The 27,932-nt window shown below is 53.5% G+C and overlaps 2 protein-coding genes across 4 annotated transcripts; one reads left to right on the top strand and one right to left on the bottom strand.

Moving 5' to 3' along the window:
* Positions 1 to 1,454: 1,454 nt before the first annotated feature.
* Positions 1,455 to 19,577, bottom strand: TWF2 (twinfilin actin binding protein 2). Of its 3 annotated transcripts, XM_065749713.1 has the most exons (10): positions 19,500 to 19,575; positions 17,240 to 17,384; positions 13,856 to 13,933; positions 11,502 to 11,680; positions 10,357 to 10,452; positions 9,856 to 9,960; positions 4,751 to 4,876; positions 4,514 to 4,664; positions 4,046 to 4,167; positions 1,455 to 3,442 (listed from the first exon to the last, which is right to left on the bottom strand). In XM_065749713.1, the coding sequence occupies exons 4-10, from the start codon at positions 11,631 to 11,633 to the stop codon at positions 3,275 to 3,277; spliced, it is 900 nt and encodes a 299-aa protein (XP_065605785.1). In that variant the 5' UTR covers positions 11,634 to 11,680; positions 13,856 to 13,933; positions 17,240 to 17,384; positions 19,500 to 19,575; the 3' UTR covers positions 1,455 to 3,274. The 3 variants fall into 3 exon arrangements, with proteins under 3 accessions (XP_065605785.1, XP_065605783.1, XP_065605784.1); XM_065749711.1 differs by lacking the exon at positions 17,240 to 17,384 and having other exon boundaries at positions 19,500 to 19,577; XM_065749712.1 differs by lacking the exons at positions 17,240 to 17,384; positions 19,500 to 19,575 and adding an exon at positions 14,400 to 14,566.
* Positions 19,578 to 19,643: 66 nt separating this feature from the next.
* Positions 19,644 to 26,316, top strand: PPM1M (protein phosphatase, Mg2+/Mn2+ dependent 1M). Its single transcript, XM_065749322.1, has 10 exons — positions 19,644 to 19,895; positions 20,560 to 20,683; positions 20,867 to 21,121; positions 21,727 to 21,839; positions 22,561 to 22,645; positions 22,961 to 23,079; positions 23,520 to 23,583; positions 24,099 to 24,206; positions 24,649 to 24,797; positions 25,079 to 26,316. The coding sequence occupies exons 1-10, from the start codon at positions 19,681 to 19,683 to the stop codon at positions 25,224 to 25,226; spliced, it is 1,380 nt and encodes a 459-aa protein (XP_065605394.1). The 5' UTR covers positions 19,644 to 19,680; the 3' UTR covers positions 25,227 to 26,316.
* The last annotated feature ends 1,616 nt before the right edge of the window (positions 26,317 to 27,932 follow it).

Genomic DNA, 27,932 nt, shown 5'->3' with positions numbered 1-27,932 from the left:
TGGTCAAAGCTTTCATAAAGAGTGAGCGCATACAGTAGTCAGGGGGAAGTAATTCCATGGGTGTATGTATGCATTGGGAGGGCAATATTGGCATGAAGGTCTGAGCAAAGCACTGCTCCCTTCGTGCACAGGCATGTCCTATAACTGCTGCAGGCTTGTTTCCATGGGTTGCTGCACGGCTCCTCTCTCTGGGTGCTCCTGCTGTCCATTCTGATGTTGTAGATAGCCACGAATTGGAGTGAAGTCATCACCTCTGTTTACCAACACTCGGAAGCAATTTACGTGTGCTTTGAGGTGTGCTGCTGTCCTTGGAAAAAAAAGTCCTTTAAAAATATTGCATTTCCTTAGTACTGAACTTAGTACTGGACCTCCTTATAAAAAAACTGTTCTGAGCAGGAGTGGCACCACCTGCCTTCAGGCTCTGGGATTAATGCAGTTGCTCAAACCCAGGCTTTGGGGCATGCAAGCATTGCTTTGCTGCTCTAAAAGCCTTAGCTTTCCCTTGCTGTGGTACTAACCTATCTTAAGAATTTTCCAGTGCTTCTGGGAGAAAAACACAATGCCCACCCCTGGTGGCCTTGCCTCACAACAAGCAGCTTGTGGCTAAGTGCTTCTGTGAACGTGCAGCTCCACTGCAGCTCTTTTCTCTTCAGCAGTGAGGTTGTAACCCAGCACATCAGATGGAAAAACCTACAGGCCCTCCATGAACCTCTCTTAGAAGAGCATCCCAAGCACCACTGTGTGTTTGCAATGCCAGGAGCACAGTGAGCCCCACTGTGTGGTGGTAATCAGTACCTCTGCACTCATTCACATCTGATGCAGTGCATTTCCCCTTTGCTTGCACTGGTAAGCAAGGGGTGAAGGTATGGCCAAAGCACAGTGAGAGGCTGGCAGGGACAATCCTCATGGCTGCGAAGATTGACAAAGTCAATGACACACGGAAAGGGTGTTTCGGTTTTGTTCTCCATTGAAAAAAAGACAAAGAATGAAAAAACAAACACAGATTGTTTCCCAGCAAACAAAGCTTGAATGGTGGGTTGTATAACTCCTGCTGGTTATGTAATCACTAGGAAGTAATTGGTAAAGGATGTTTAAAGCTGGGGACAAATGGGCCATGGCACTGAATGGAGTGAACAAGGCAAAGTGTGAAGACACTGCTAAGAGTTTCCTGTAGCCCCACAAGGGCAACAGCACTCATTCAGTTGAGTGTTGCATAGCCCGAACTGCACATCCCACATTTCTCAACTTATTATTTACACAACTCCTGGAAGTGCAAGGGCAGTAAAAAAACCTGAATGCAAAGAAAAGCACACCTTGGCACTGTGTGCTGATAGGCAGTGTGCACTGAAGCACACTTCCACTCGTTTCAGGGTGGCCAAGGGACACCCCTGGTAGTTACCCAAACCCTGGGACCATAGAAGCCCCCTCCCCCAAAAGAACATCAGGGCAGCAGACTGTTTTAAAAATACTTTATTCTTTAGAAAATACAGCATTCAGTACAGTGTGCTCCACTCCCCCCAGGCTTTGCAACCCCCCTCACTGGGGCACCCCAACACGGTCAAGGCAACATCGGCACATTCACCAGTGAGCAGGGAAGGGCGGGGGCAGCCCTGGTGTCACCACTGCCCCGGGGTGTGGGGGGAGCAGGCCTCGCTGGTACCCAGCAGCAAAGTGCTCTCCCCCCCACCAAAATCCTCTAGAAAAGCCAAATCCACAGCACCAACCCCAGCCCCTGGGGAGCCAGTGCTGTCCTCTATGGTGTGAGCACAGTCAAGCTCCAGCTGGCCCTCCCCAGGGGGCAGCCTTCCTCCTGCAAGGATTTGTGGCAGCCCAGAAGATTTTCAAGAGGGGTGGTAGCTGGGTGGCCTTCCAGGGCCTCAGAGCTTTATTCCATTTCCCATCCCCCTTCCTTGCAAACAGCAATGTCCAGCCACTTCCTCTGTCCCCTGGGTGCCAGCCTGGACCAGAGGTTTGTCCCACAGATGACAACACTCAGAATTAATGAAGCAGTCAGGCCAGCCCCAGCCCCAGCCCCTGCCTTGTGATCACACTACAAACACCGAGGCACCCCTATGCTGATAAAGCACAGGGATGGGAATGAAACAAATGGGGGAGGATGAAGTACAACAACAGACAGCACAGGGGACGGGGAGGGCATGGAATGGGTTCTGGCTCCTGTCCCTAACCCAGCCACAGGGCTGAGGTCAGGGCTCTAACAGCTCCCTCCAAGGGAAAAGGCTGTCCTTGGTGGGTCAGAAAGGGGATAACAAACATTGCCAACAGCCACAGTAACCATCTTCCAAAGCAGGTGGAGCTCAGACCTCACCCTGTGCCAAGACAGGACAGAAGAAGAGCTGGGTGCTGCCCTACTCCTCCCAAGCCCATGAGAAACAAGGCTTCAAAGCCCATTGAGCCACATACCTGTGCCCCACTGGGCCTGAGGACCAGGCTCAGACCCCAGGGGCTTCAAAGCCAGCCCAACCCAGGAGGCACAGGGACCTAGAGCTGGGTGGGAGCAGCATGGAGTGGCTGTAGGGGAAGCCACTAGCAGCATCAGGAGCTGGGCAGCTGTTGCTTGCACAGCCAGGGCCCTGGTCATGAGGTTGCTCTGGATGACAACTGGGAGTGAGAGGGGAAGGGGAAAGCATCTGTACTCCCAAAAGACAGATCCACATAGAACAAGGTGCTGTCTCTCACCAGGATCAAATGTTCCTGCCAGGTGCTGGGGCTGCAGCAGCAAAGTCCCCCCACCCAGGGCTGGATCTGGGCTGCAGCCTGGAAAGGCCTGGGCAGCCATAGGACTTGCACAGTGGGGCTTCATTGAGCTAAGGCTGTAGGAAGAGGGAGTAGGGAAAGAAACATTTAATGTTATCTGCTATTAAACCAACGCCAGGTGCTATCTCCTTTGCAGGTGAGTGAGTCCTTCCCTCAGCATAGGTAAACCAAGGGAAAGCTGCAGTCCCAGCTGGGATCAGAGTAGGCCAGGGACATGGTCCTGCTGCTCTCGTGCTTCCCCAGTTGCCCCCAGGCTTGCACAAGGACATGGAGAAAGAAACACAAATGCCTACAACCCTGTCCCACCACTCTGCTTCGGGAGAAACAGCTCATCCTGCTGCTCAAAAAGGAATGAAAAAGGGAAAAGAAGGGGAGGGGGAAGGCTGAGATGGAGGGAAAGATCCCCAGGTCATCTGAAAGGCCCAGAACGGAGGGGTGGAAGCTGGGAAACGTCAGGGGGATGCTGTCCGTTCACCACCCGTCCCTGCCTCATGTGGATCTAACTGTCCTCGCCGTTCTCTCCTGGCCCTTTGATCAGCCGCTTCTGTCCTCGCTTCCCCACGGGCCCCTTGGGCTTGGCGAAGGCCTGCTTGAAGGCATGCTGCTTGGGGTGCACCTCATCATACAGGAACTCTGCTGTCAGCTCAGCGCCGTCGTCAATCTCAATCTGCACACAGAAATGGGGCGTTAGCAGCAATCAACTCAGAGAACCAGCTGAGTTGGGAAAGGTCTTTGGGATCAAGTCCACCCACCAACCTGAGCTGCAGAGAGCCATAACCAAGCCACGTCCCTTACTGTCACAGCCACACATCTTGTAAATATCTCCAGGCCTGGGTTTGCACCGTGTCCCTGGGCAGCCCATCCCCATGTCTGACTGCCCTTCTCCTCTCACCCCAAAATGCTGCTCCCTCAGGGCCACCCTGCACCTCCCCCTGAGGCCATTGGTAGGTCTGGACCAAAGACCCAAAGAGAGCAAAAGCAAAGGGGTCTCCATATGCCCACCACGTGAAGTACTGTGGTCATATGACTCAAAGATTTAGGTCATTTCACTCCCGAAGTTCTCAGCCAGGGAAATCCATCCTTTCCCATCTGATAGAAGTCTTCCCCAAAACCACAGACCCATTAGGGCTGGGTTGGAGAGGTCAGTACAAGACTGTTCCACTTTTCTCCAGACCACTGTGAAAAAACTCCAGAGATGCTTCAGGCTTCCCTGACTTCTGAGGCCCCGCCCTAGTCAAAACCATATGACATCCAGGAGGCAGGGACTCACCTTCTTTGCTATCTCCAGGCAGAACTCCTGCTCCACGGTGTCGAGCAACCGGCTCTTGCAGCTGGAGTACAGCATGCGCTCCTTGATGCTGCATTTGTACCCAGGCATGGAGTAGATGAACACTGCGAGAGAGGAACGAGGCTCAGCACTGCCTGGCTAAATGGATGGGGAGCAGCCAGATTCTGGCTTTCTGGGGCTTTTCCAGGCTGAAGAGCCCTGACCTGCTCAGGTGCAGAAGCCAGGCCCTGCCGGTGCCACACTCTGCCACTCAGTGGCCCCTTGCAGAAATACTCCCCAGTGCTCAGATCCCACATTGTACATTCCCCATGTTCTCTGGCCCTCCAAAGGCTTGCTGAAACACTCTGGGGGGAGCACAGCAAAGGGGAATCTACTCAGACCCCCCCACACACACACCACACACACTATTGCTGAGGGCAGAGCTAGGGGCTCTGAGCAGCTGCTGCTCACCAACAGACTCCAGATAGTCTCCCTCATGTGAGTGCTTGTACAGGAAGAAGTGGTAGCGAGCAGAGTCCTGTGGGATCCTCTTGGGCAGCTCAGAGATCTCTGTGGGGCTTGTGTGCACCAGGTCGATGGTTTCTTGCTCCAGATCCAACTTCTGGTTGACAAAAAGAGACAAAAGAGAGCAAGGTGCCACAGCAAGGGGTGCTTGGAAGGGCAGGGAGAGCCATGCCAGGGACTCACCAGCTGGATGTAGTTGATTTTCTTCTGCTTCAGTGCCTGGATAGCCTGCTGTGCGTCCAGCTGCAGGGGGAAGGCCAGGCCCTGCAGGGTCTGGTGCTTGCTCTCCACACTGATCTCTGTCTTCACCTGCAAACAGAAACAGCGCTGAGTATCAGGGTGGTCATGGCCCATGTGCCATCTCCAGCTGCCCCAGATTGAAGGCACATCTTCATGCTCACATTTGCCAGGGCACGGAGTGGCAGCTGGGGGCTTCCATGCCTTCCTGGGAGCACGACCCCTTCCCAGCCCAAACCCAGAAACTTGAGGGTTTGATGGGTGAGCGCATGAGCACTGGCAAAGCTCTCAGGCAGAGGCAATGCTTAGGACAGAGCTCACTGGGAACACAGCATTAACATTTAGGAGGCCACCAGCCCCGGGGCTGCAATGCTTCCACACATACAGGAATCAGAATCTCTTCCTGCTCATGCATCCCCCAGACCCTCAGCTCTGCTCTCCTCCCCTGCACAGCTGCTCCCAGCAAAGAACATCTCAGCTAACCTTGGCACTACAGCACAACATGGAATGCTGCCTCTTCATCTCATCCTCCCCAACTGCAATGTGCAGGGAGCCCTGAAATCCCAGCATCCAGCTGCGTGGATCTAGGGCCACCTGCATGTACCCACTGCCCAAAGTAGAGCAGGAATTCAGAGACCTACAGCTCATACAAGCCCCATTTTCACAGCAAACCCTCAAAAGCAGAGGCTGTGGCCCCGCTTTGCACAGCGGAGCAAGAAGATCCCCTCTCCAGGAGTTCAAAGCCACTGCAAAGAGGGAGAGACGGACAGATCCGCGTCACATCAGGCACCTCCACCCCAAACAGGGCTGTGCTGTGACCCTGCAGGAGGGAAAGGGGGCTGAGAGCGGGACGCGCAGCGGCACAGCATACCTCCTCGGGGCTGGGGTACTCTACCAGCGATGGGCAGCAGCAGCAGCCCCCCACCATCTGCCACAGAATACAGGGAGACGGAGTCACGCTGATGGCAGAGGAGCTGCCCCTGAGCCCACCCACCTGCCCCAGGCACACAGCTGGGCCAGCCCACACACTCCACACCAAGTGTTGGTTTCATCTGGGATCATTGAGGAGGTTTGGTGCAAAGATGAGAAAAGCCCTCCCCCCCTTTTTTTCCTATGGAGATAATGGAGAAAAAAAGATCACACACATGAGAAGCCCACCCACTGCCACTTTGAAGTAGGAAAAAAAACAGGAGTGATCAAATCCCATTTCAAGTCCAACACAGATTTCAGATACTAGGTCCCTGCGGATCGGTTCTGGGGGCCCAGCATGGGATGAGCCAGGGGCTCAGCTCCTCTGGGCAGAGCAGGGGGCAAGGGGAGCAGAGCATGCAGCACACAGCCAGTGAAGCAGCCTACCATCTCCGTGCTCGAGTCTTGTGAGCAAGCATCCTGCAGGTGGGGGAGAGGAGACACTGTCAATGGCACCTGCACAGGGATGGGATGGATCTGGGAATGAGGATGGGGAAGTACCAACATGCTGGAAGGGTGCAGGCCTACCACGTTTCTGCTGGAGGCCAGAGAAAGCAGGTCCTGGGTGCAGGCAGAGAGAGCAACAAAATGACATAGGAAATGTCAGTGCTGGGGAGGACAGCCCCAGGCACGGCTGTGGGACCAGCTCATGGGACAGCCCAGGAGCTCTAAGGACATTCCTGGCCTTGCCCTGCCTCCTACTTACTGCCCAACCCACGTTGGGATGGAGGAGTTACAGCAACAGGGTTGGGGGTAATTCCCCCACAAAGAGGAAGCTCCCTAAAGGTTTGGGGAGAAGGTGCCCAAGCTTCCTTCCAAGCAAAGGGTACAGGAAGATGAGGAGCTCTGCATTCCCACAGACAAGGAAAGGGCAAGCATACACAGATGCTGAGGGCAAGCAGGTTTGCCTTGTCATCCTCTACAGAGGTGTGGCACATGGGATTTACCACTGCCAACACCAGATTCCCACATTTCTCCCCCGTAAGTGCCTTGAGAACTAAATGATGCTGAGACATGAGCAAGTGCTTCAGTGCTGAGCACAATGATGTCAGACAGCTCCCTGGACCAGAGGTCATCCCAGCACCACTACCTCTGCCAAATGCCCTCACCATGGCATTTCCTACTCCTCCTTTACACCCACAAGCACCAGGCTCATTTCAAGGCTCTGCACAGGGACGGCCACACTGCGTTCCATAGCTCTTGTCTTCAGCCTGCCCACCAGCAGCAGTTGGGCAGCAGGGTGTTTCACCTCCTTTTTTTTTTTTTTTAGAGTTTTTTCTGCTTTCCCCTCCCTCCTGAGAGCTGACAGGGTGCTCATGAGAGCTCCTAATTTGCCTTCATTTCCCGCCCCACCCCACACATGAACCTGGTTTCCCTCTGCATTTCTGAGCCTGCAGCGCCTTCAAGTGCTTCCAGAAAGACTTTCCATTTGGGGAGGGATGGGTTATGACAGCTCAATCACATTTAAAACCCTTTTCTTTTTTTTTAGCCCATAGGTTGTCTCCAGCCTCCAGCACAGCAGTGATGTATTTTCCAGCTTCAGCTTTGGAGTACTCCCCTCACACTTCCCCCAGCCACCAGGAGGATGGCTCAGCACATCCCCTCCTCCCATGCTCACACTGTTCTCATACTGCAGGAACAACCCACATCTTGCAGGGCACCAGGCTTTCTAGAGGGCCAGGCAGTTCTTGATGGGGACAACCTCTGTGTGCAGAAAGGTTCACCATGATTCAACTCCCTCATGTCCCAGTGCAAAAGGCTGGGCTCACTGCCACACAGCTGCCCTGTCCATCCTCCTGCTTTCCTGCTGCCCTTCTCCCACTGGTGCCTGCTGCCAGCTCAGAAGCACTGCACTTCCACAGTGAGAAATGCCAAACTGAGCAGCTCCGCTCATCTCAAGGTTTAGAGACCGTGCTAAGAGATGCAGCACCAGCAGCAATCCCAGGCAAGGGGCAAGGCATGCACAGCACGGCACTTGGTAGCTTTTAAAGAAACAGTGTCCCTTGTGTCACTTCCAAAATCCTGATGGATTCTCAGGGCTCAGGGTGCTGAACTAACAATGAGATGGCCGAAGCACAGAGCTGCTGAGGTCTGAGCTCGCTGCAGGGCTGCCTTCCAGGTCACAGCCACTCCTTAGTGCCCATTTTGTCATCCCACATGAAGACACTGCCAATGTTTCAGCTACAAAGGACACGGAGCTCTCTGATCCCAGCTGTGGTGATATGGGACAGAGGGGGAAGCACCAGTGTTCTGCAGAGCCAACACAAGCCAGCAGCACAGCACTGCCACTGCAAATGTGGCTGCAGCAGCTTCCTGCCCTCGTGCAGCAGCACGCTCGGTGTTCTGCAAGGAGACAGGTTACTGTCACTCTGCTTCTGCAGCACTCAGGCAAGGATGGAGGTATTGCTGCACAGGGTGCTGCTGAAAGCTGCTCCCATAGCCCTTCTTGCTTTGCGCTGCCCCAGAAACTTGCTACGAATCGAATTCATGGCACTGAGCCACACAGCAAGGTCAGCACCAACACAGACCCTTCAGCAGCCTGAACATCCAGGTGCTTCACACTAAATTCAGAGGCAAAATAGTGATTTTTCTCTCTTTCTAGATTAGAATGTCCACTTGCTGTGGTACAGGCTTACACAGGGGACAGCGTGCCTTTAAAATGAGACCCCACCAAACCAAAGCTGGGCAGCTCACTCACTCAGGAGCCACCTCTTGCAGTCAGGAGAGTGGGAAGCAGCGCACAGCAGATCACTGGGAACACAAGCACCACGAGCAACACTTACCTGAGCTACTTCACCCTGCAAGACACAGCCAAGAAAAAGCACTTAATCCTACAAAAACAACCACCCAAGGCGATGGCCCGGGCAGGACCGTAAGAGTCCAAAGTTGCTGCAAAATGAGCAGCAGAGCCCATAGCCTTATCTCAAGGCACCGCCAGCTCTCTCTTCTCCAAGGTACCATCTTGGGTTCTCCAGCACAAATCCTGCCTGTTCCCTCTGGGTAGAAGCTGGGATGACTTCACCAAGCCCTATTAGACGACCACCCTCTTTCAGTGGCACAATCTAGAACCACTCATCACATCTGCTCCAGCATCACCCAGCAGCTGGGGCTGTCACCACATGCTCAGCTGTGATGCTTCAGAACAAGCAACAAACTCCATTGCTTTCCAGGTCTACAGAGAAAGGAAGGTTCAGGCAGCACTCAAAGAAGAGGGATGTGGTTCTTGTCCTCTGCTGTGAAAGGAGGCCAGGCACTGGCTGGTCCCTTCCCAGTTTGCAAGGAAAAACAAAGGAGGGGAAGAGGGGACCAACAACATCAATGCACTGCCTCCAGAACTGTCCCTGCCCTGTCCTGGACACTAACTGAATGCTTGGCTTCATGTCTCCCAGGCTCCACATCCATTTCTGAGCCCCAAAGACCCAGCACAGAAGAGAGAGGGAGCTCTTTCCACAGCCTCCCAGTGAAATTCCCCCCTCCAAACACAGCTTCCAGACAGTCCTCTCACCCCAGGGGATCCTCTTCACAGTTTTAGGGTTTCCACAGCATCACACAGTAGTTGGCACGAGTGTCCCATGCTGCTGCTACTGCAGGACCAGAGTTGTGCTGCAGTCTGGCCTCATCTGGCCACTTCCATGCCTCCTTTCAGCAATAACCTCCAGACATTTAGGCTAAGACCTCTCCCCTTTGGCACAGCAACCCTCACAGCCATAGATGAACCTGGGAATGTACACTGCTGCAGCCAAAATATGAGCTGAAATCCTTCCTGTTTTCCCCTCAAATTCAAACTCAGCCCTGGGTTTTGCCCTGATATCTGAAGATTTGACATGATTGCCTGCCTTCAGGCTCAGTCTGTCTGCTAATTGCTAATTACAGCAAGGAAAGTAGATATCCAAGCTAAAATCCTAGTTTGGAAAAGAGTCTGTAAATTCCTCTATGAGGTCATGCAAATGCTTGATCCACCTCAGTGAGTTCAGGAACAGGTTAGAAAGCACAGTTACATGGGGGCTTTGTAAGAGTGAGCAGCTCTGCACCAAAGGCTGAGCCCCAAACCTCCCTGGGGTTGGGTGTCATGGGATGCCCACCTCATTGATGCGGATCTGCTGGAGCTCCTGCTCAGCTGCAGTCAGCGGGGCCGGCGCGGAGCAGGATGAGACGTGCTTCTGGTACCCACTGAGGGACACGTCCTCCTGCAGACAGAGGGACAGGAAGGGAAACATCAGGGAGTTATCACAGCCAAACAGTCAGGGCAGGGCTATGACCTCAGCCTGGATCTGAGCTCCTGAGCTCTGTCCCTCTCCCCACCAACATGAAAGATCAATGTGGGTCATGCTCTTGAACATCTCCATGCAAACACTACACTTGATTTGAACCCTGCCCATCCAGGCCATCTCACCAGCCATGCAGCAGAGTGGCCCTGGGCGAAGAGCAAAGCTTGGGAGATTGGCTTGCACAACAGCAAAAAGGAAAGGAGACCACAGCCTGACTGCAGCCATGAGACAGGATGGCAGTGGCTGGAGTCTTGGGTAGGCTCCTAGAGCTAAGGTTTTAAACTCAAAAGAACCCTACATGAAGCATGACTGTACCTTAACTGTTCCAAACATCTCATCCTTTATGTGCCCCCCTCCAAACTCTTTCTTCACCGTTGCTCTGGTTGCAGCGTACAGCATCTTCAGCCTGACCTGTGTGAGGAGAGATATAGTAAACATAGTCAGGGGAGGAAGCAGGGGACCTGACAGTGTCACTTCCATCCCATTGGCACCTAACGGTCACTGCCACCTCCTACTCCACAGCTCTGCATTCCCAAAGCTCAGTCTCTGGGTTACATCTCAGCCTGCCACCCCTTCCACGTGCAGCTACAACCACAGCTGCTGCTGTCATTTGAGACTCATTCCTGGCAGCCAGCTTGCTCCAGGAACCCAGCAGCACAACAAGAAATAATGTCACCTCCATGTGCTCACTAACCACGAGACGCTCTGATTACACAAACACACAAATAAAAACAAACAAATCAAAACTGATACAGAGACTCCAGATTCTCTTTGGGAGCAGAAAGCTCTCTATTTACGTAGCTATTGTTGCTACATAAAAGTGAGCTATACAGTACCTTGAAACAACCACCTGGTTTCTACCTGAGTTCTGTCTCTAACCTCAGCAGCTCTAGCTCCAGGGGGCTGCTCCAAGCACAGGGTGGGCACATACCAGATCTATTTCCACAGCTGTGCATGGAGGCACACACATGCTGCAGCCTTAATGAGCTCTGGCCTCAAACCACAGCTCACTGCTTTGTTGTGCAGATAGACAGCAGCTTCTTGAGAAATCTGAAAACATTTACGTTGCAAAAGAACGGTACCGAGGGTTTTGGTTTTATTTTGTTGAGTTGCCATAATGGATCATGCATTTCCAATGAAAATTCCCCACTGAGAGAGCAAAACATTGTTCCTCTTCACCTTTTAGTAATTCTCTTGCACTGTTCTCTTGCAAAATCCTTTTGCAAGCACTCCCTGGCCATGGAGAAACAAGCCAACCCTCTGCCATCAAGGCTCATAGTCCCTGGAGTATGCTAGGGCCAACGTCACACACCACAGGAACATCAGCAGCAGCCTATGAGCCAGCAGGTGTCGTTGCTGGCCTACAATTACACATCCCGGAGCTACTGAAGGAAGATTTTGGAGACCTGCCCAGCTTGTTTCCAACCAAACACCACAAGTCCTGGGACAGCAGAGCTCACCGGAGAGTTATCAGGGGACCAGGAGATGAAGAGCCACTCGTAGCCCTGGGCGTTCTGGCTGTCCAGGCGGTACAGCACATAGCATGGCTGCTGCTCGTCCAGCAAGGGCAGCACAAAGGCATCATAGTCCATGTCCCAGCGCCGGGCCAGCTCCTTGTGTGCTCCCAAAACAAGCTGTTCTGGAAGGAGAAGGGAGAAAAGTGAGGGCTATGCAAAGGCAAGGCTTAGCAAACCTTACAGGGTGGTGGAACAGCTCGTGCAGGGCGTGCTGCGCTGCCAGCACCGAAAATGATGCTGTCCTGCAGAAGAACAGATCAAGGACTTGATGCATGTGCACATCCTTCTTCCTTCCCCAGCTGGGCTTGGTGAGGACCTCACCACGACCACAAGGAACTGTGGCATGGTAGATTTTGGGTGCTGACAAAAATAAAATTCCCATCAGAAAAGCTGGTCAGGTCGGGAAGATCATGGATAGCTTGGGTTGAAAGGGACCTTAAAGATCATCACGTTCCAAACCTGGAGATGAGCCAAAGCTGCTCTTATCAGACTCCTGTAACCTCCAAGATGTAAAAATACTTGGTTGACTAAAAAGCAGCCGGGGGTCTGTGCTGTGTCCCACTGAGCCCTAGATTCTGGAAAGGATTTACGTAGTTCACACATGTGGTGGGATCTCAAATGTCCAGAGGGTATTTTTTCCACGGCTATTCAAACATCAATGGGGCTGGAAGAAACGAGCAGCAAGCTATGCAGCAAGTGTGCAGGTGTGGGATAAGCTTCTCCTGCCCCAAAGTGGCATAATGGGGCATTTCCCTGCATTTCCCCACATAGCACAGCATTGTGATGGCAGCTGTGACAAGCAGTGCAGAAGGGGCACATGCTCCTAACAAAGCTTTCCTCTCTCTCTCCAAAGCCCCCTCAGAAGAGCTCTTATGAGGCAGGGACAACAGATTTCTGTGTTGCTGAAGTGCAGCAGTGAGGGCTTTGCACTTACTGAGTCTGCCCCTAGAGCATGGGACACACTAAATCCAAAAGCTGCTTTTAGATCATGTTCTTCCACCCAATTTGCAGGGAAGAAAAGAGCCTTCAAAAAGCTGAAGGACTATTAGAAGCTTGCTTAGAGCTGCTCTGTCAGCCTTGCTCCAAAGAAACACCATGCCCAGCCTGTGCTTACAGAAAAAGAGCGCTGAAAATACTTTATCTACAATAAAACCATCTGCTTGGAGAAAGAAAGGAAGGAGCAGCATAAAAACCTCAATGTACCCTTAAAAAAACACAAAGCAGGCAAGCAAAAGGACCTGGCTTTTTACAAAGCCCCAAAATCTAAGAGACCCCAACAAATTTTACCCAGGCAGCCCAAGGCATTCCCATCTGCTACTTGCCCCAGCACCCCATGCACAAGGCAACTGCTGCCAGGTAATTCACTGCAGGTGAAGCAGCACAAGACAGCCCACAGCAGTGCCCTCAGCAGCCTGCAGCATCCAGGTGCTCCCTAGGCTGAAGAACTGCCTGTTCCAGAAATGCAGCACCAGCGTCAGCATTCTCCATAGGACCACCTTCAGCATCAACCTTTTCAGCCTTTGTTCACTTTGTGGCTTGTTCTGCTTCCTCCCACAGACTCACTGCTGTTCAGTTCAATCCCTCAGGGCAAATCTTCATCCCTAGCTCCTGCAGCAAAGCCAGATACCACACCATGGGCTGGTGTTCCCAGAGCCGACGCTGCCCAAGGCTTGTCCAGGCCACAGGGGTGACAGAACGGGCAGGGCTGGATCCAAAGCACTGCCAAGCAAGGGGACACGATTTCCACTGACAGTGCCACATTGCTCCCTGGGAAACAAGTCATTCATATGCAATTGTACAAAGCCAAGGCAAACAGAAAACCTACACCTCAGAGGTTCCTGCTGGGATGCTCAATCAGTGCTTTGCTCCGCTTGCTTATGCGATAAAAATTGAGGCCAAAGGCACCTTCTGGTGGCCAAATGCAACTGGGCAACATGCAGCCCCCTGGGCAACAGCAGCAGGAAGGAGCAGGGCCTACGGGCACGGGAGAGCTGGTCCTGAGTCAGCAGGGTGCAAAGTCATTGCGTTTCCAGAGCTGCCCCAGCAGAGGCAGTGGGGCTGTTGTTGCCAAGAGTTGCTCAGCAGCTCACCTGAATTTTGTGCTTGGTTTTCATGTGGACCCACAGCACTCTGCTCCAGGCTGCTGTGCGCCAAGAAGCCCCAGTCAGAATTTGTACATTTCCAGAAATGCAAGCCCTCTTTCAGCATTGTTTGGCCAGCAAAGAGGAAAGAAAGGAAAAGAGGAGAAAAACTGTGCTGACAGAGCATAAATCAAAGCACTAAGAAATGGGGCTTACCTTCCTCAATGACCACCTTGATGAGCCGAACCGAACCATTTCGGGCTTTGGCAAAGAAGTCCCTTAATTCCGTGGTGGCTGAAAGAACCAGAAACATTGTGATCAGATTTAACGCTGCTCACTGATGGGCCACTGGGATAAGCAACTTGGCAAGATATAAATTAAAAACAATAAAAAAATTTAAAAAATAAAAGAGAAAAGAAAAAGAACAACCAGTGCCAAAATGTTATAATAAAAATAATATGAAATCCAAACAGCTGGCCTCATCAGTGGAAGTAAAGTGCTGCGTCTCCCAGAGGCTTCAGAGTTAAATAGCAGCTGGGAGCACATGTGATCCAGATAACTTGATACTTGGCCTGGGTGAACATAATCACCCAAATTTAGATGATGGCTTGGCTGCTGCAAGCAGGCAGAGCTCAAGTGACAAGTTTATTAACTTTGCAGCACACCCTACAACAGACCCTTCCATGCTGCTGTGCATGTTCCGCCCCAGCCTTGCTCTGTGTGCACCCATTTTAAAGAGGAAGGTAGGCAGGGTGCTTACTGCAGGGCATCTCGCTTGGAAGATCCCATCCTGCCACTTTAAAGTTGCAGGGAGCTGTAGAGCTTATTAGAAATCCAGAAACCAGCACTGCAAATGATAAGCAACCTGCTGCTCCCTGCAGCAGCCCCAGTGTGCAAAGCCCCTCAGGGAGCTGCTGCTTGTGGGGCCAGCAAGTGGCTGGGCAGACTGGTTCCTTCCTCCCGTGTGATAAATCTGAGCTGCATCTGCTTCGCTGGCTCAAGAGCTGTCCAGAATAGAGGTCTTTAAGATCTCCCTGCCTTTGATGCCTTCTCAATCACAGCACAGCTTGAGCTGCAAGAGACCCTGAAGCCCTCAGCCCCAAGCCCCACTGCGGGCTGGTTGCCCCCCAACCACCAGATGAAGCTGCCCAGGGCCCACCAGCCTTGGGCACCATCAGGGATGGAGCATCTTCTGCAGAGAGAAAAGGCACCAGCGAGAAACAGCCCCCAGGCTGGTGTCCTGCACAGAGCTCAGAGCCAAACCCAGGGATTACATGGGAGGGGAACCATCCTCCAAAACCCATCCCATGGCCCCCAGCAGCACGGAGGCACGCAGCTCTCCCAGCAGCACTCAGCCCGCTCCCACTGAGGCTGCCGGGTATTTTTAGCTCTTCCCCTGCTGACAGGCTGCTTCCTCCCAGCAGCAGCTGCGGTTGCTGAAGATACGGGTTGCTGAAGATACGGGAGGTTTCTCCCAGGGCGGAAGAGGAGGAGAAAAAAAAGAGATGTTTCTACCCCTAGGAAACCTAGCAGGAGAGCCAAAGGGTCCTGATGAGCATTACGCTTTGCTGTCGTGCTGCATGAAAAGGAGGGGGAGGGACTAACAACATAGGTCTTGGGTATTCCTAACTTAAAGCTAAAATAAATTAAAAATTAAAAAAAAAAACATTTTGGAAAAAAAAGAAACACCCAAAAATTAAAACAAAAAAATAAAATTCGAAGATATGCCTTTGCCATTCCCTTCTGCCTCCTGCAATGCAGAGCCAAGGGAGAGGAACACGCTAACCATGAAGGCTTTCAGCATGAGCTCAGCAACTGCTTCATTACAGCATGATTACTACTTAATTGGCGTAGCAGATCCGACGAGACGGTCTGCATGCCTGAAATATTAACAGAGAGCCCCCAGCCTGCTCCAGAGGAAAAGCAGAGGGATGAGGGAGGGAGCAGCACCGAGGTGTGGGGTGACAACGGCGTCCTCAGGACACAATTCTGCTGCTGAGTGCCCTGCACGTAAAGAACCTAGAGCAGCTGTGGGGCAGCAGGAGCTGCAGAGGGTGGGCCCAGAGCTCAAGAGAAGTCCTCGCTGCTGGCAGGTTCTGGAGACAGCATGGCACTATGGTACAGCATGGCTGCTGTAGGTAGGTGACAGCCAATGGCACTCAGACACCCAAGGCAAAGAGGCATGGCCAGGGGGAGGCAGCTCAGATGCATTTTGGTGAGTCAGTGCCCCTGGGTGCTGGAGGGGCTGTGCATAGCATCCACCCCACTATAGGAGATCCCCAGACCCGGCATGGGCCCGGCTTTAGTCCACATCTCCGTGGTCAGATCTGGCCATCGGCACCAGTACATCCTGCAGGTGAGAGCTAGAGGAGGCAAGTACGTGCTGGAGGACAAGGAGAGCTCCCCATTCTCTCAGCAGGTTGGAGGAACAGGCTGGAAAAAAAGAAATAAGATGAAACTCACTAGAAAGCAAAATACCACAGTGGGAGAGCAGCATGCATGACCAGCAGCTCCAGAGGGTTATGCCAAGGGCAAGCCAACACTGGTTAAAGGTATCCTGGCACTGCAAAGTCAGTTGTGAAGGCAGGAGCAGGAGCACAGATTGCAGCAAGGTTATTTGGGGCTGACACAGCCTCAAGATTGGTGTCGTGCAAGGAGAAAGGCTCAGGCCATGCGAGACCAAGGGAGCTGGGGCTCTGCCCAGAGGGAGAGCAGCCCTCGCCTGCTGGGCCTTCCCACTCATCCCCAGCCTGCTGACAGCTCCTGGATCAATAATACATGTTCCCTGAAACAGATGCCTCACTCAGCGTGCCACGTCCCCTCGGCCTCCCGGCAGGAAACCTGAGCCCCCAGCCATCAATCTTTCATCCTCTGGCCACCATCCTCAAGCTGAGGCAACTGCACACAGCCAATCCCTCCCGCAGCTTGGCTGTGAGAGGACTTCATGTCTCACCATGTCCCTGCAGGCAGCCTTTTCTCCGGTGAAAAAGCCACAGACAGCATGAGAAAATAGAATGAAAGGGGGGGGGGGAAAGAACATCTGAGCAAGAGAAGACACAACCAAAGTGTCCTCCAGTTCTCCACAATGCTGGGCTCTATTCTGCAGGAGGATTTCGTGCTGCTGAATCCTGGCCCACACTGCATATCCTGTCTGGGTACCTCCAGCCACTCATCCCATGAGCCATCCGCCCCCATGTCCAGCCTGGGAGACATCCTCCCCCTGCTCTGGCACCCCCCAGTTCCCCATGAGAATTGGTCTCACTCTGGGTAGCAATACCCACAGCAGGCAAGCCACAACTGGGAGCACTGGGCTGCACATCAGGACCCCAGCAGCGGTCTCATTGTATTTAGAAGTTCTCAGCATGCACTTTCCAAGGGACTTCCTCTTCTCCATTATTTTAAGACGCTTTTCTTATTTGCACATCCTCAAAATTAACAGCTCGAGCGCAACTTCTGCAAGGGTTAGGGCCTGCCTCTGTGCACTGAGTCACAGGGACGTTTGCTTTGTTTTGCATATGCCCAGGGCATGTCTGTGCTTTGCTGCAAAGCGATGCCAGGAAGCAAGGCACTGGTGCCCAGCCCGGAAGCAGCAGTCATTACCCACAGATAGGGACCAGCTCCTCCAATCCAGCCCTGCAGCAGGTCACTGCGCAGACACCAGAAGCAGGGAGGTTTTCATTTCCCTTCTTTTATCTCAGCAGAAACCCCATCACCACCACTCCTCTCTGTTTCCCGCAGAGCACACCTACAGCCAAGGAATCACAGAATCTTTAGGGTGGGTGAAGACCTCCAAAGATGACCAAGTTCCAGCATCCACTGTCCTTCCTCCCCTCCCCCCACCTGCCCACTGCCCACGTCCCTCGGTGCCACATCCCCACGGTTCTTGAACATCTCCAGGGATGGGGACTTCCCCAGCTCCCCAGGCAGCCTGTGCCCAACCGCTCCTTAGGAGAAGTGGTGGATATGGACATCCTCCTTCGGGAGCTTCCTTCTCATCAAAGAGGCAGGAAGCTCCTGCCGGTAAGCCATGCACCTCAGAGCAGAGCAGCAGCTCGCATGGGGACGGGCAGGGGGTAGCTCAGCAGCCACAACATCGCTGTCCCTCCACTTTCTGCTCCTTCTTCACCTCCCACTTCTTCCTTGCCCATGCATGCCACGTTCCACATGGAAAAAACCCTCCAAGAGACGTTCCCACCATCCACATGAGCAGCAGCACCACCACCACCACCTCCCTCTCCCCAGGACCCCTCATCTTCTCCCCCAAAGTCAGCTCACACACAGTGATGCTCCTCCCTCCTGCACCGGCAGCACGCCTGTTTCCTGCTGCACAGGGAAAGGAGGTCACCCGACTTTCCAAGGCACTCACACCCAGCCCTCCCCTCACTGCTTATATCAAATTCTCCCTTCCAAGCTACCGACGTGAGTCGGGCTCTTGGATAAGGCTGGGAGGGTTATCCACAACATGTGAAGATAGAAGATGAGGAAAATTCCTCCTGTTGGCAAACAGCTCAGGCACTCACAGAGGGGGAGGAAGCAGCAGCACAGTTGCTGTGCTCATCCGAGAGTGAATCAGCTCACTGCCAGGGGAAGGAATTAATGTGATCACCGTGCCAGGGTGGGGGAGGCTGAAGGACCCCCCTGATGCACCCACCCAGCAGGCAGCTGTAGGAAGTGGATGAGATCACTTTGCAGGTCATTACACTGTGAAAGCAGAGGTGCAATGCCAAGGCCTCTCTTCCACCTTCGTTTCAAGCACCAGGATGCTGCAAACCCTGCCAACCCTGCCAGGGCAGTGCACCCTGCCCTCGCCATGAGCTCAAAGCACTGCCCTGTGCCTGCTGCTTTGGTTCTGGTTTTGTTGCTGCTGTTGCAATGGAGGAATGCACAAAGAGGTCCTGAGCTTTAATGCGGCAGCCTGGGGCTTGGAGGTAACAAATGAGAACCCAAGGGCCATCGGCCACCAGCACTGCCAGGCCAAGCGGGAGCAGCGTCGGAGCATCAAACCATCTCACAGGTGCTACTCCACGAGCACCCAAAGGGAAGGATGCGCCTGGCTGTCCTCGAGCCAAGGGAACATCACCAGGGTGTGCTGCGAAGGAACAGAGACCGTAAATTCACCCTGATTTCACCATGCCCCCGAAAGGAAGGCACAGCGAGCAGGCACAGCCCGCCCGGCATAGCCCAGGGCCGGCATCTTTCCCATCTCTGCTCGCGTATCGATTCGGTTCCATCAATTATGCAGTGCCTCCGGTCCTGATTAACGCTGCCCACAGAGGTGTCAGGTGGGAGAGGGGGGAAACGCCACGGAGACGCACACCATCACCCCCCAAAACCTCGGGGCCGCCTCTGGGGGTCCCTCCACGCATTCTTCCCCATAAGCACGGGAATTCCAGAGGCACCACGGCTGCTATTCCTCCTCCTCAGCACGCAGCCCCGCAGCCGCAGGCGGCTGGCAGCACGCACAAGGGGGGCTCGCACCGTGCCGCTCCCATCCCTCTCCCCGTTGGGATTCCGGGCTCACGGCGGGGCTGTCCCGACCCGCTCGGTGCCGGATCGCGGGGGCAGCTGAGCGGCTTCCCCCTCATAACGGAGCAGCGGCGGCAGAAGGCGCCTTTACCGCGTGCCGGGCCGCGCTCGGAGCGTCCATTCAGCGCCAGACAAAGGATGCGCGAAGCCCCCGCAGCAGCGCGCTCGGATCGGCCGCGCTCCCCCCGACCGCCGCCGGCAGCAGCACCCGCGGGGCGCTCCGCGGTGCCCACCCCGCGAGACCACGGGACGGCAGCGGACCCGCCACGGGAAAAGGGCCGCGGAGCGACGCGGTGCAGCGAGACCCTGCGGCGCGGCTCGGGCCCGCGCTTACCGTGGATGCCGGTCTGGTGCGTCATGGCTCCGCTCCTCTCCGCTCCGCCGCGTCCCGGGCAGGAAACGGCTTCGCCGCCCGTACAGACGCTTCCGGAGCCGGCACCGGGCGGGGCCGCCGTCCGCACCGCCCCCGGGAGGAGCCGCGCCCGGCCCGCGCGGGGGGGAGCCCGCGGGGTTCCATGTCCGTCGAGTGGTTGCGGCGGCTGCGGCGGGGTGGCCCCGCTGAACGATCCGGAGGTGCCCGGGAGTCGGTACCGCGCTCCCCGCAGCCCGACCCGCCGCGCTACCGCCGGCCCAAGTTCCTCCGCGGCGGAGAGGAGAGCCCGCGGGGCGGCAGGGCCGTGCGGGGCACCGGGCCGGAGCGGCCGCTGCCGTGGGGTTCGGGATATGCCGAGTGAGTGCGGCCTTTGGGGACGCGGGGCTGCGCGGGGTCACGGGGCGGGTGCTGGGGCGGCTGCGGGCGTGGCGAGAGTCCCCGGAGCTTTGGACGGGACTGGACGAGGTGATCCCGTGCCCCTGTGCGAGGCGGTGGTGGGCGGCGAGCACTCCGTTCTTTGCTGAAGGGAGCCCGAGAGTCCCCGGGAGAAGAGCTGCAGGGAGCGGGCAGAGAGGCATGGCTTCTCGGGCACCGGAGCACTGAACTCTGGCTCCTGGCAGAGCACCGTAAATCTCTGGGTTTGCCTCGGTTACGGGAAGAGGGACGTTGTGGTGGGACCGCTTGGTGACCTGGGGGCCGAAGGATTGCAACGTGCAGGAGATGAGCTGTGCAGGGAGAGAAGGGCCAGGAGGATCCCTGTCACCAGCCTGGCCCCGCTGCCCAGGCTGCCAGTGGGGGCTGATGGAGGCGGGGGTGCCCCATCACTGCTCTTTCCCCATAACCCACTGTATCCCTGGTGAAGCTTTTTCCCACTGTCGTGAAGGACTTGATGGTTAGATTCCCAGCTGAGAAATCCTTGACTTTGAGCAAGTGAGAGTGGGGCTGGAAGGAAAGCCGGGGGTTTGTTCCCATGTTGGCTGGGCAGTGCTTCACCCCTCAGCTGGAGTGTTTGCACCTGCAGGGTTATCAATGCTGAGAAGTCAGAGTTCAACGAGGACCAGGCGACGTGCTGCCAGATTTCTGTGCGCAGGAGGGAGCCGAGCCTGGAGGAGGACCAGGAGTGGCTGATCCTGTGCTCCACGCAGGTACAGCCCCACTCTGAGTTCCCCCACGTGCCCCCCAGGGGTTGCTCCATCAGCTGAACCGCAGGAGCCAGGCAGAACACGTTCAGCACGTCCTGACTGCAAACTGCTGTCTGACTGCAAACTGCTGTCTGCACGGCCCCTCTCCTCCTCTTTTCGCTGCTTTATCTCTCTTCTGTGTTGCAGTTTTTGACTGGTTACTACTGGGCGCTCTTCGATGGCCATGGTGGCCCAGAAGCTGCCATCATTGCCTCCAACTACCTGCACTACTGCATCAAGCAGAAGCTGGAGGAGGCCGCGGGGGCCGTTGTGGAGGCCTGTCCCCCCATGCACTTGAGCGGGCGCTGCGTTTGTGACAGTGACCCCCAGTTCGTGGAGGAGAAGCACATCCACGCAGAAGACGTGGTGGTGGGAGCCCTAGAGAATGCCTTCCAGGAATGCGTGAGTTCTCCTTCCCTGCAGCCAAAGGTGGCCAAGGCTGTCTCCTCCCTGCCTGGGAGGCAAGGGCTCCCTTGCTCTGAGCTCTCTCGTTAGGAAATGGTCAAGCACTGATTCCCCAGCTGCTTGGGTTTGCCAAATGGGCAAAGGATGCTGTGCATCGGGCTGGGCTGTGGCTGCCAAATGAGTTCTGCAGCTCCTCGAGCAGGCAGGAATATCAGAGCACACCCTTAAGGCGAGCTGATATGTGCTGGGTTGGTCAGCTGCCTGAGGTCTGCCTCACAGCCATTGCACATCAGTAGTGCTGACACTGCACAAAGCTGCAGCATCTCTGCTCCCAGGGAATACATTCCTTCAAGGCTAGGCCACGGCTATTGTTAGACTCACATACCACATGCAAGTTTGAGATCTCTGCTATCAGCCTGTCCTGAGAGCTCGGTCCAGCTGTGATAACTTTGTTGGCTGCACTGACACAACACTGACTTTCACCTTGCTGATTTCCTGCTGACCTTCTTCAGTCAGTTTTAGCTCTAGATTTCTGCCAGGAGGCAGCTGTGGAAAGCGGCACCCTGGTTCACATTGTGCTTTAGTCTTGTTTAAACCCACAGGATGAAGTCATTGGCCAGGAGATGGAAGCCACCAACCAGACAGGAGGCTGCACTGCTCTGGCTGCCCTTTATTTCCAGGGAAAGCTGTATGTGGCTAATGCTGGAGACAGCAGGTAAGCGCAAAGAAAGGGAGGGGTTGCTTGGGAACAAGAACTGGAACATAAGCAGAGGTTTCATAGAATAATTAAGACTGGAAAAGACCACAGAGATCATCAGGTCCAGCTGTGCCCACTGAGCCATGACCACATCTCCACAGTTCTTGAACACATCCAGAGATGGTGACAGCACCACTTCCCTGGGCAGCTTGTTCCAATGCCTTAGCAAAGGTTTCCAGCACCTTATGTAGTGCTAGAGAAGATAAGTGTGCAACATTTCTGTGCTGGGACACAGCTGCCACGGGACCCCCTGGATGGGTAGGTGGGTGCTCTGATGCCTTCTGGAAGAGCTTTCAGATTTCCAAACACTAATGCTAGCCAGCCACAGGGCAGTGCAGCAGTAGTAAGCTCATCCTGGCAGGGGTTCAAAAGTGGGATTTGATTTCAAAGCATGTTAAAGAGCTTTCTCATGTGTCCTTGGCCACCACTCCTCCAGCAGGGAGTTCTGCCATTGTTAAACCAGGCAGGCTCAGTTCTCTGCTGCGATAACACAACTGCAATGGGGTTAGTTAAAACATACCAGCATTTTTAAACCCTCCTGGATGGAGGCATTGCGTAGCATTGCTCTGCCACAGAATACCCTGTTCTCTCAGTTGGTTCACCCTGGGGCTAGCCCCAGTAACCGGAGGTCAGCAGGGATGGGGAAGGAAGCAGCTCAGCTTTTTGCCTCTTCTTGTAGGGCCATTCTTGTTCTGAAGGACACCATTGTGCCCATGAGCTCTGAGTTCACACCAGAGACAGAGAGGCAGCGACTCCAGCACTTGGTGAGTGACTCCTCTCACTCATCAGACCATCAGAGTGGGTTGTGGAGGGCTCATGGCAGGAGCACCACTTGCTTCCTTGAAGGCTGCAATAAGCACCGTGTGGTCAAAATGTCAGCAGCCATGGGGGGCTGCGAGCAGGATTCAACTAACAGCACTTAGTGCTGGAGAAGCTCACCCTTGGGGTGTGTTTTCCCAGTGTTGTGCCCATTTTGCAGCTGGGGGTGCAAGTCCCAGTGTGTGAGCAGAGCGTAGTCTCAGTGCTCACCCTGCAGAAGCGAAGCCTGTCCATCCTCATGCTTTTGTTCCCTCCTCCAGGCTTTTCTCTTCCCCAAACTCCTGGATGGAGAGTTCACACGCTTTGAGTTTCCACGGAGGCTGAAGGGAGATGACGTGGGACAGAAGGTCCTGTACAGGGATTACTTCATGGAGGGCTGGTGAGTCCTCTGTGTGTGGGAGCAGGGATGTGGCACAGGGCAGCTTTACCTGCTGCTATTAGCAGTGGGATACCAAAGGGACTGTCTGAATGCAAACTGTTACCATGGTCAAGGATGCTGTGAGCAGTCTCCCAGCAGTAGCACTGCTCTGCCTGAAGGATATAACCCTTGCAGGGAGGTTGGGAACAGCAGTGGGAGATGGTGCTGGGCTCTGCAGGCTGAGGCAGGGAGCCCCTGTACAACTGGAAGGAAATGGGGAGGGAGAAACACCCTGGCATTCAGCAAGAGGTCTTTCTTAATACATCTGCTTCAGCAAGTCACCTGTCTCAGTCGTTCCCTGTGCATGGGGATACCACAAGGGTTGAACCACAGTTGAAATGCTCAGACAGAGTTGTACCATCAAGTCAGACACCAAATGAACACTGAATCCTCTGTTCTAGGGGATACAAGCTGGTGGAGAAAGCTGACCTCAAGTACCCTCTTGTCCATGGTCACGGAAAGCAGGTAGCTTGGTGCTCTACACCCTGGGAGGGCGGAGCAGGCTGCTGGGGAGGCCCAGAGCATCCCAGCTGCTCACTGGGGCACTGACTGCATGCATGCAGTGTTTGCTTGCAGAGGCGGAGCAGGAAGAGCCCTGCCACCACCAGTGCCACAGCCCACGCACCACCCCTTTGCAAAGACAAAGGACCATTTACTTCAAGTCAGTTCAGTTTTCTTCCTTGTCATCTCACACCAAAAGCAGATACCCCTGTGGGCTTCCTGAGGTCTGCAGCACATGCTACTCATTACAGAACCCACTGTGGGCCATCAGCATGAGCCTCTACCACATACCCCTTCCTCACCCATTTGCTGGCTGTCCGTGTCCATGCTCCCATCATGCCATTGCTTGTAACCACTTCTCCATCTCTGATGTCTCCTGGGGTGGCTCTGGGTGATGTTTGCACAAGGCTCCTAAAGGGCAAGCCATGCATCTGCCTTTAAAGGTGCCGCGTTCTTACATTTGTTTTGTTTGGGGCCAGGCTCGTTTGCTGGGGACTCTGTCTGTCTCTCGAGGTTTAGGGGATCATCAGCTCAAAGTCATTGACACCGACATTGAAGTCAAACCCTTCCTCTCCTGCATTCCGAAGGTCAGTCAGAGCACATGGAACTGCAAGGGAGGTGGTGGAATTTAGCTGCTCCCATTTTCCAGTGACCAAGCAGGTCACAGCCCTGCCCTTTTTTCATCCCCTTCTCTCTGCACGCTGCCCAGGTAGCAGCAACGAGGTGTAAAGATCCAAAGCCCTCTGATCCCACAACCAGCCATCCCTCAGGGAGCAGTCATCCCCCTGCCCCCTCCTGTACACTGCAGTGAGTGCAGTTGCTGCCGGCATGCTGACCGCAGCGGGGTCACCACTGACTTGGGGGAGTTTGCAGTCTGTGATTACCCTCACGCAGGAAAGCAGAAGAATCACAGGGTTGCTTAATGCTTCCCAAAGCCAGCTGTAATACAGGAAACACGTCAGCCTTCAGTAAATAGCTGGAGCTTTCGCACGTGGAAAAGCCCCTCTGATTCACTCCTGTGCTCTCCAGGTGAACATATTTGACTTTGCTGTGCATGACATTAAGGAAGATGACGTCCTCATCATGGCAACTGATGGCCTTTGGGATGTTTTGAGCAACAAAGAGGTGGCTCACATGGCTAGGAGCTTTCTTGCAGAAAACAGGACCGATCCCCACAGGTAACGTCAGCCTTACCCTTGTTTCCCTTCCCAAATAACCTGTCTGGATCAAAAGCGTGCTGATGTCACTTGGCATCCAGGTCAGCTCTAGCATGACCAAGCACTCTTTCTGGGGACTCTGGAAGGACTGACTCATAGTCTTTCTGCATCCTAAAGAAGCGGTGATGACACCAATGCCTTAAGAAACGTATCCTGGCAATGCAGAGCCAGCCCTATCTCAGTGTTGTTATTGAGGAGCAGCATTGAGTTAAACCAAACCTCCCATTTTTTCCCACCCCCAGATTTTCAGAACTGGCCAAGAGCTTGGTGTACAGAGCAAGGGGGAAGAAGAGAGGCCACCAGTGGATGCTGGATGACAGCCAGGAGGCATCCTACGACGACATCTCTGTGTTTGTCATCCCGCTGCACAACAGAGTTGAGGACTGTTAGTGTGACAGGCAGCAACACCACCTGATAATGTGGAACCTGAGAATACAGAGCTGGCACTTACGCAAGAGGATCTGCAAGAACAGAGGCAACAAATAATTCCTCTTGCTGCCTTTACTTTGCTGTGCCAATGGAAAATTGCTGAAGTGGACACAGACAAAGACCTCTGTTGTGATTAAGGACAGTGAACCTTGAATCCGTATCTCTAGTGACACTTCCTCCTTTTTCATTGTAAATAATGAAGATCAAGTGAGGCCCATCTGATCTTGAGAACTGGATGTTAATCAGACTCAAACTGGGCTTCATACTGAGTGCATAAGCTACACGTGTCCCTCGTATCCATCTGCGCCACCAGCTGAAAAATTGGGAACTGCTGTTAGGGCAGCATTACTGACAGAGGTGTCCCACAGCTCTTCCAGGTGAGGAAGTTCTAGTTGTAGGCAGCACCACCTCAAAACAGAAGCTCTCAGGTGAAGCCTCCTCTGGAAAGACAGATGCCTTCCTTAAGGGCATTTCTGCTACACGTGATTTACTTAACACGCAGATCTTTAACGAATTTTAGTTCAGAATGCTCACTAACACTTCAGGGGTCACTTCTGCCAGTGGCAGCAAGGCTGGTTTTGTAGTAGTGCTGCTGAGAGCTGAAGCGTGTAAGGAAATACGTCAGGTGATTTCCTAGAAGAGCTCCAAGTAAAACAGAACTGGTTGCTCCCAGTTAGCCGGGGCACTGAGCACAAGCGGTATGCTCGTTGCAACAGAAGACATGCCAAGGTGATCTGAGCCTCTAGAGCAGATCTTCAAGGTCTGAGCTGTTCTTTCAACAGGTAAATTCAGGTCTGGACAAGCTTTCCATTTCCTTGCTTGTGTTCATTGTTCCTCGTGCAAGTTTGCTGCATTACTCAGTGAAGTGGACAAACCCCATTGTCTTTTGTTAACTGCTTGAGTTCCGTAAGGATGAGTCCTAATAAAAACAACTTTCATGGCACCTTCCAGTTTTGTTCCTGTCAGGTTTTACACAGACCTGAGACTAAAAAAAGCAAGTGGCCTTAGAGAATCACGGAGAAGTTTTTGCTTCAGAATTTATTGTTGCCCAAATGCTGTTATCCATGTTGTCACCCCCCTACAGCAGCTAGACTGTTAACAGTCTTGAGTCTCCTGTTACAGCAGCTCAACAAGCTGGTTTCCCCACTGGCCTGCTGAGAAAACTCTGCTCGCATCCAGATCATGTGCCTGTGAACACTCCTTCTTAGGGCACTCCACCTCAACAGGACTGCTTCCCGATCCCCAAAACTAAGGAGACTTTAAAAGGCATTTTCCTGCTCCCCTCCAGGAGTTGCACATCAGACAAATGTAGATTTTACAGCACTCAGGGAAATGTCTACAAAATATTTATTGTTAACAGCCACAATATCGAGTTCTCCACATTCATGTATTTACACTCATCTGCAGGTACCATCTAGGAGTAGAATTCACAAAAACAGCTCATAACCAAAGAAACCAGCTTTTTCTCAATGGGATCCTAGCCCGGACCCAAAAACAAGGTTGAGACTCTTAAAGTGCAAGTACAGGCAGAAGCAGTGCTGGCAGAAGATACACTGCTGCTTCCACATTTGTTCACTTACATGCTTCCACGTCCCCCAGACCACGAGCTGGGACATAAACCCAGGATGCACAAGCCTCAAAAGGTCTACACCAAGTCTCCTACAGCCCAAGCAGATGAGCTCAGCCAACAGTGTAATTGAGGAGTGGGCCATCAAGTCTTGCTTTCCTTTCACCTTTATTTCATCCCAAAGAACAAAGGATTGATCTAGACGATCTCCAGTGTGGGTGGTGGGGTGCAGAATGCTGTTTCCTACTTGGCGTGAACACTAACAGTTTGGACACTGTTAGATGTGGGAGTGCTGCTTTTCAATGAGGAATGTTTCTCATTAGCTGGGTGCCCCAACAACACGAGAACTGCAGTCTTGTAACTTTTAGAGAAACATGCTGACACTAGAAGCTGAGACCTTCGTTCACCTATCTTCCAGGAACGCATGATACCAACATTTCTCTACACTACTCAGCGCATTTCCTTCTTCTAAAGGCAAAAACATTCACTGCTACACCAAGCCATAAAGATGGCTTTGCCACTGTGCAGGCAGTGGCCATCCCTGGGCAAGCACTCCAGTTTGAACTGAGCCTTAGTGCTGTGCACGAACCTGTGGACTCATTCCATGGACACTCTTTGTGGACACATCATTCTAGATCAGTACTTTGGTCCTCGCTTTTAAAAAGAGCATTTCATGCTGCAATGCACGAAATTCTGCAACACTGCAAGAAGAGAACTGAGTAACAGTTTTTAGACAAGCACTCAAGCCACGTCAATGAAGAACGTTTTTAGAATACCAGACTTCCAAATGCTTCCCCTTAAAAATAACAGGAAAAAAAAAAACACCTGTGTGGGTATTCATTCACTAAGGCAACAGACTTTAAAACCCCCCCAAAACCATTTGCTACTGAATGAAATATCCAAGTGTTAAAATGTGCTACAGAACCCAGGGAGCTGTATGTTACAAACCACTGCAGCAGATGGCTGCTTACAGAGACACTGAAAAAGGTCCAATAGCACCAAGCAGCCTGAAATGCAAATATACTGAGCTTATGAGGTGGTGGTGAAAATCCAGCAGAGTGTGAGGTCTGAGATATCCATCTCCCTTTGTCCTGGGCATT

The sequence above is a fragment of the Cyrtonyx montezumae genome, unplaced genomic scaffold (genome assembly GCF_038088225.1).
Source record: "Cyrtonyx montezumae isolate F1298 unplaced genomic scaffold, pur_monq_1.0 scaffold_6, whole genome shotgun sequence".
NCBI classification, from domain to species: domain Eukaryota; kingdom Metazoa; phylum Chordata; class Aves; order Galliformes; family Odontophoridae; genus Cyrtonyx; species Cyrtonyx montezumae.
The sequence above is the reverse complement of the archived record's forward strand: the minus strand, read 5'-3'. Positions and strand labels throughout refer to the sequence as shown.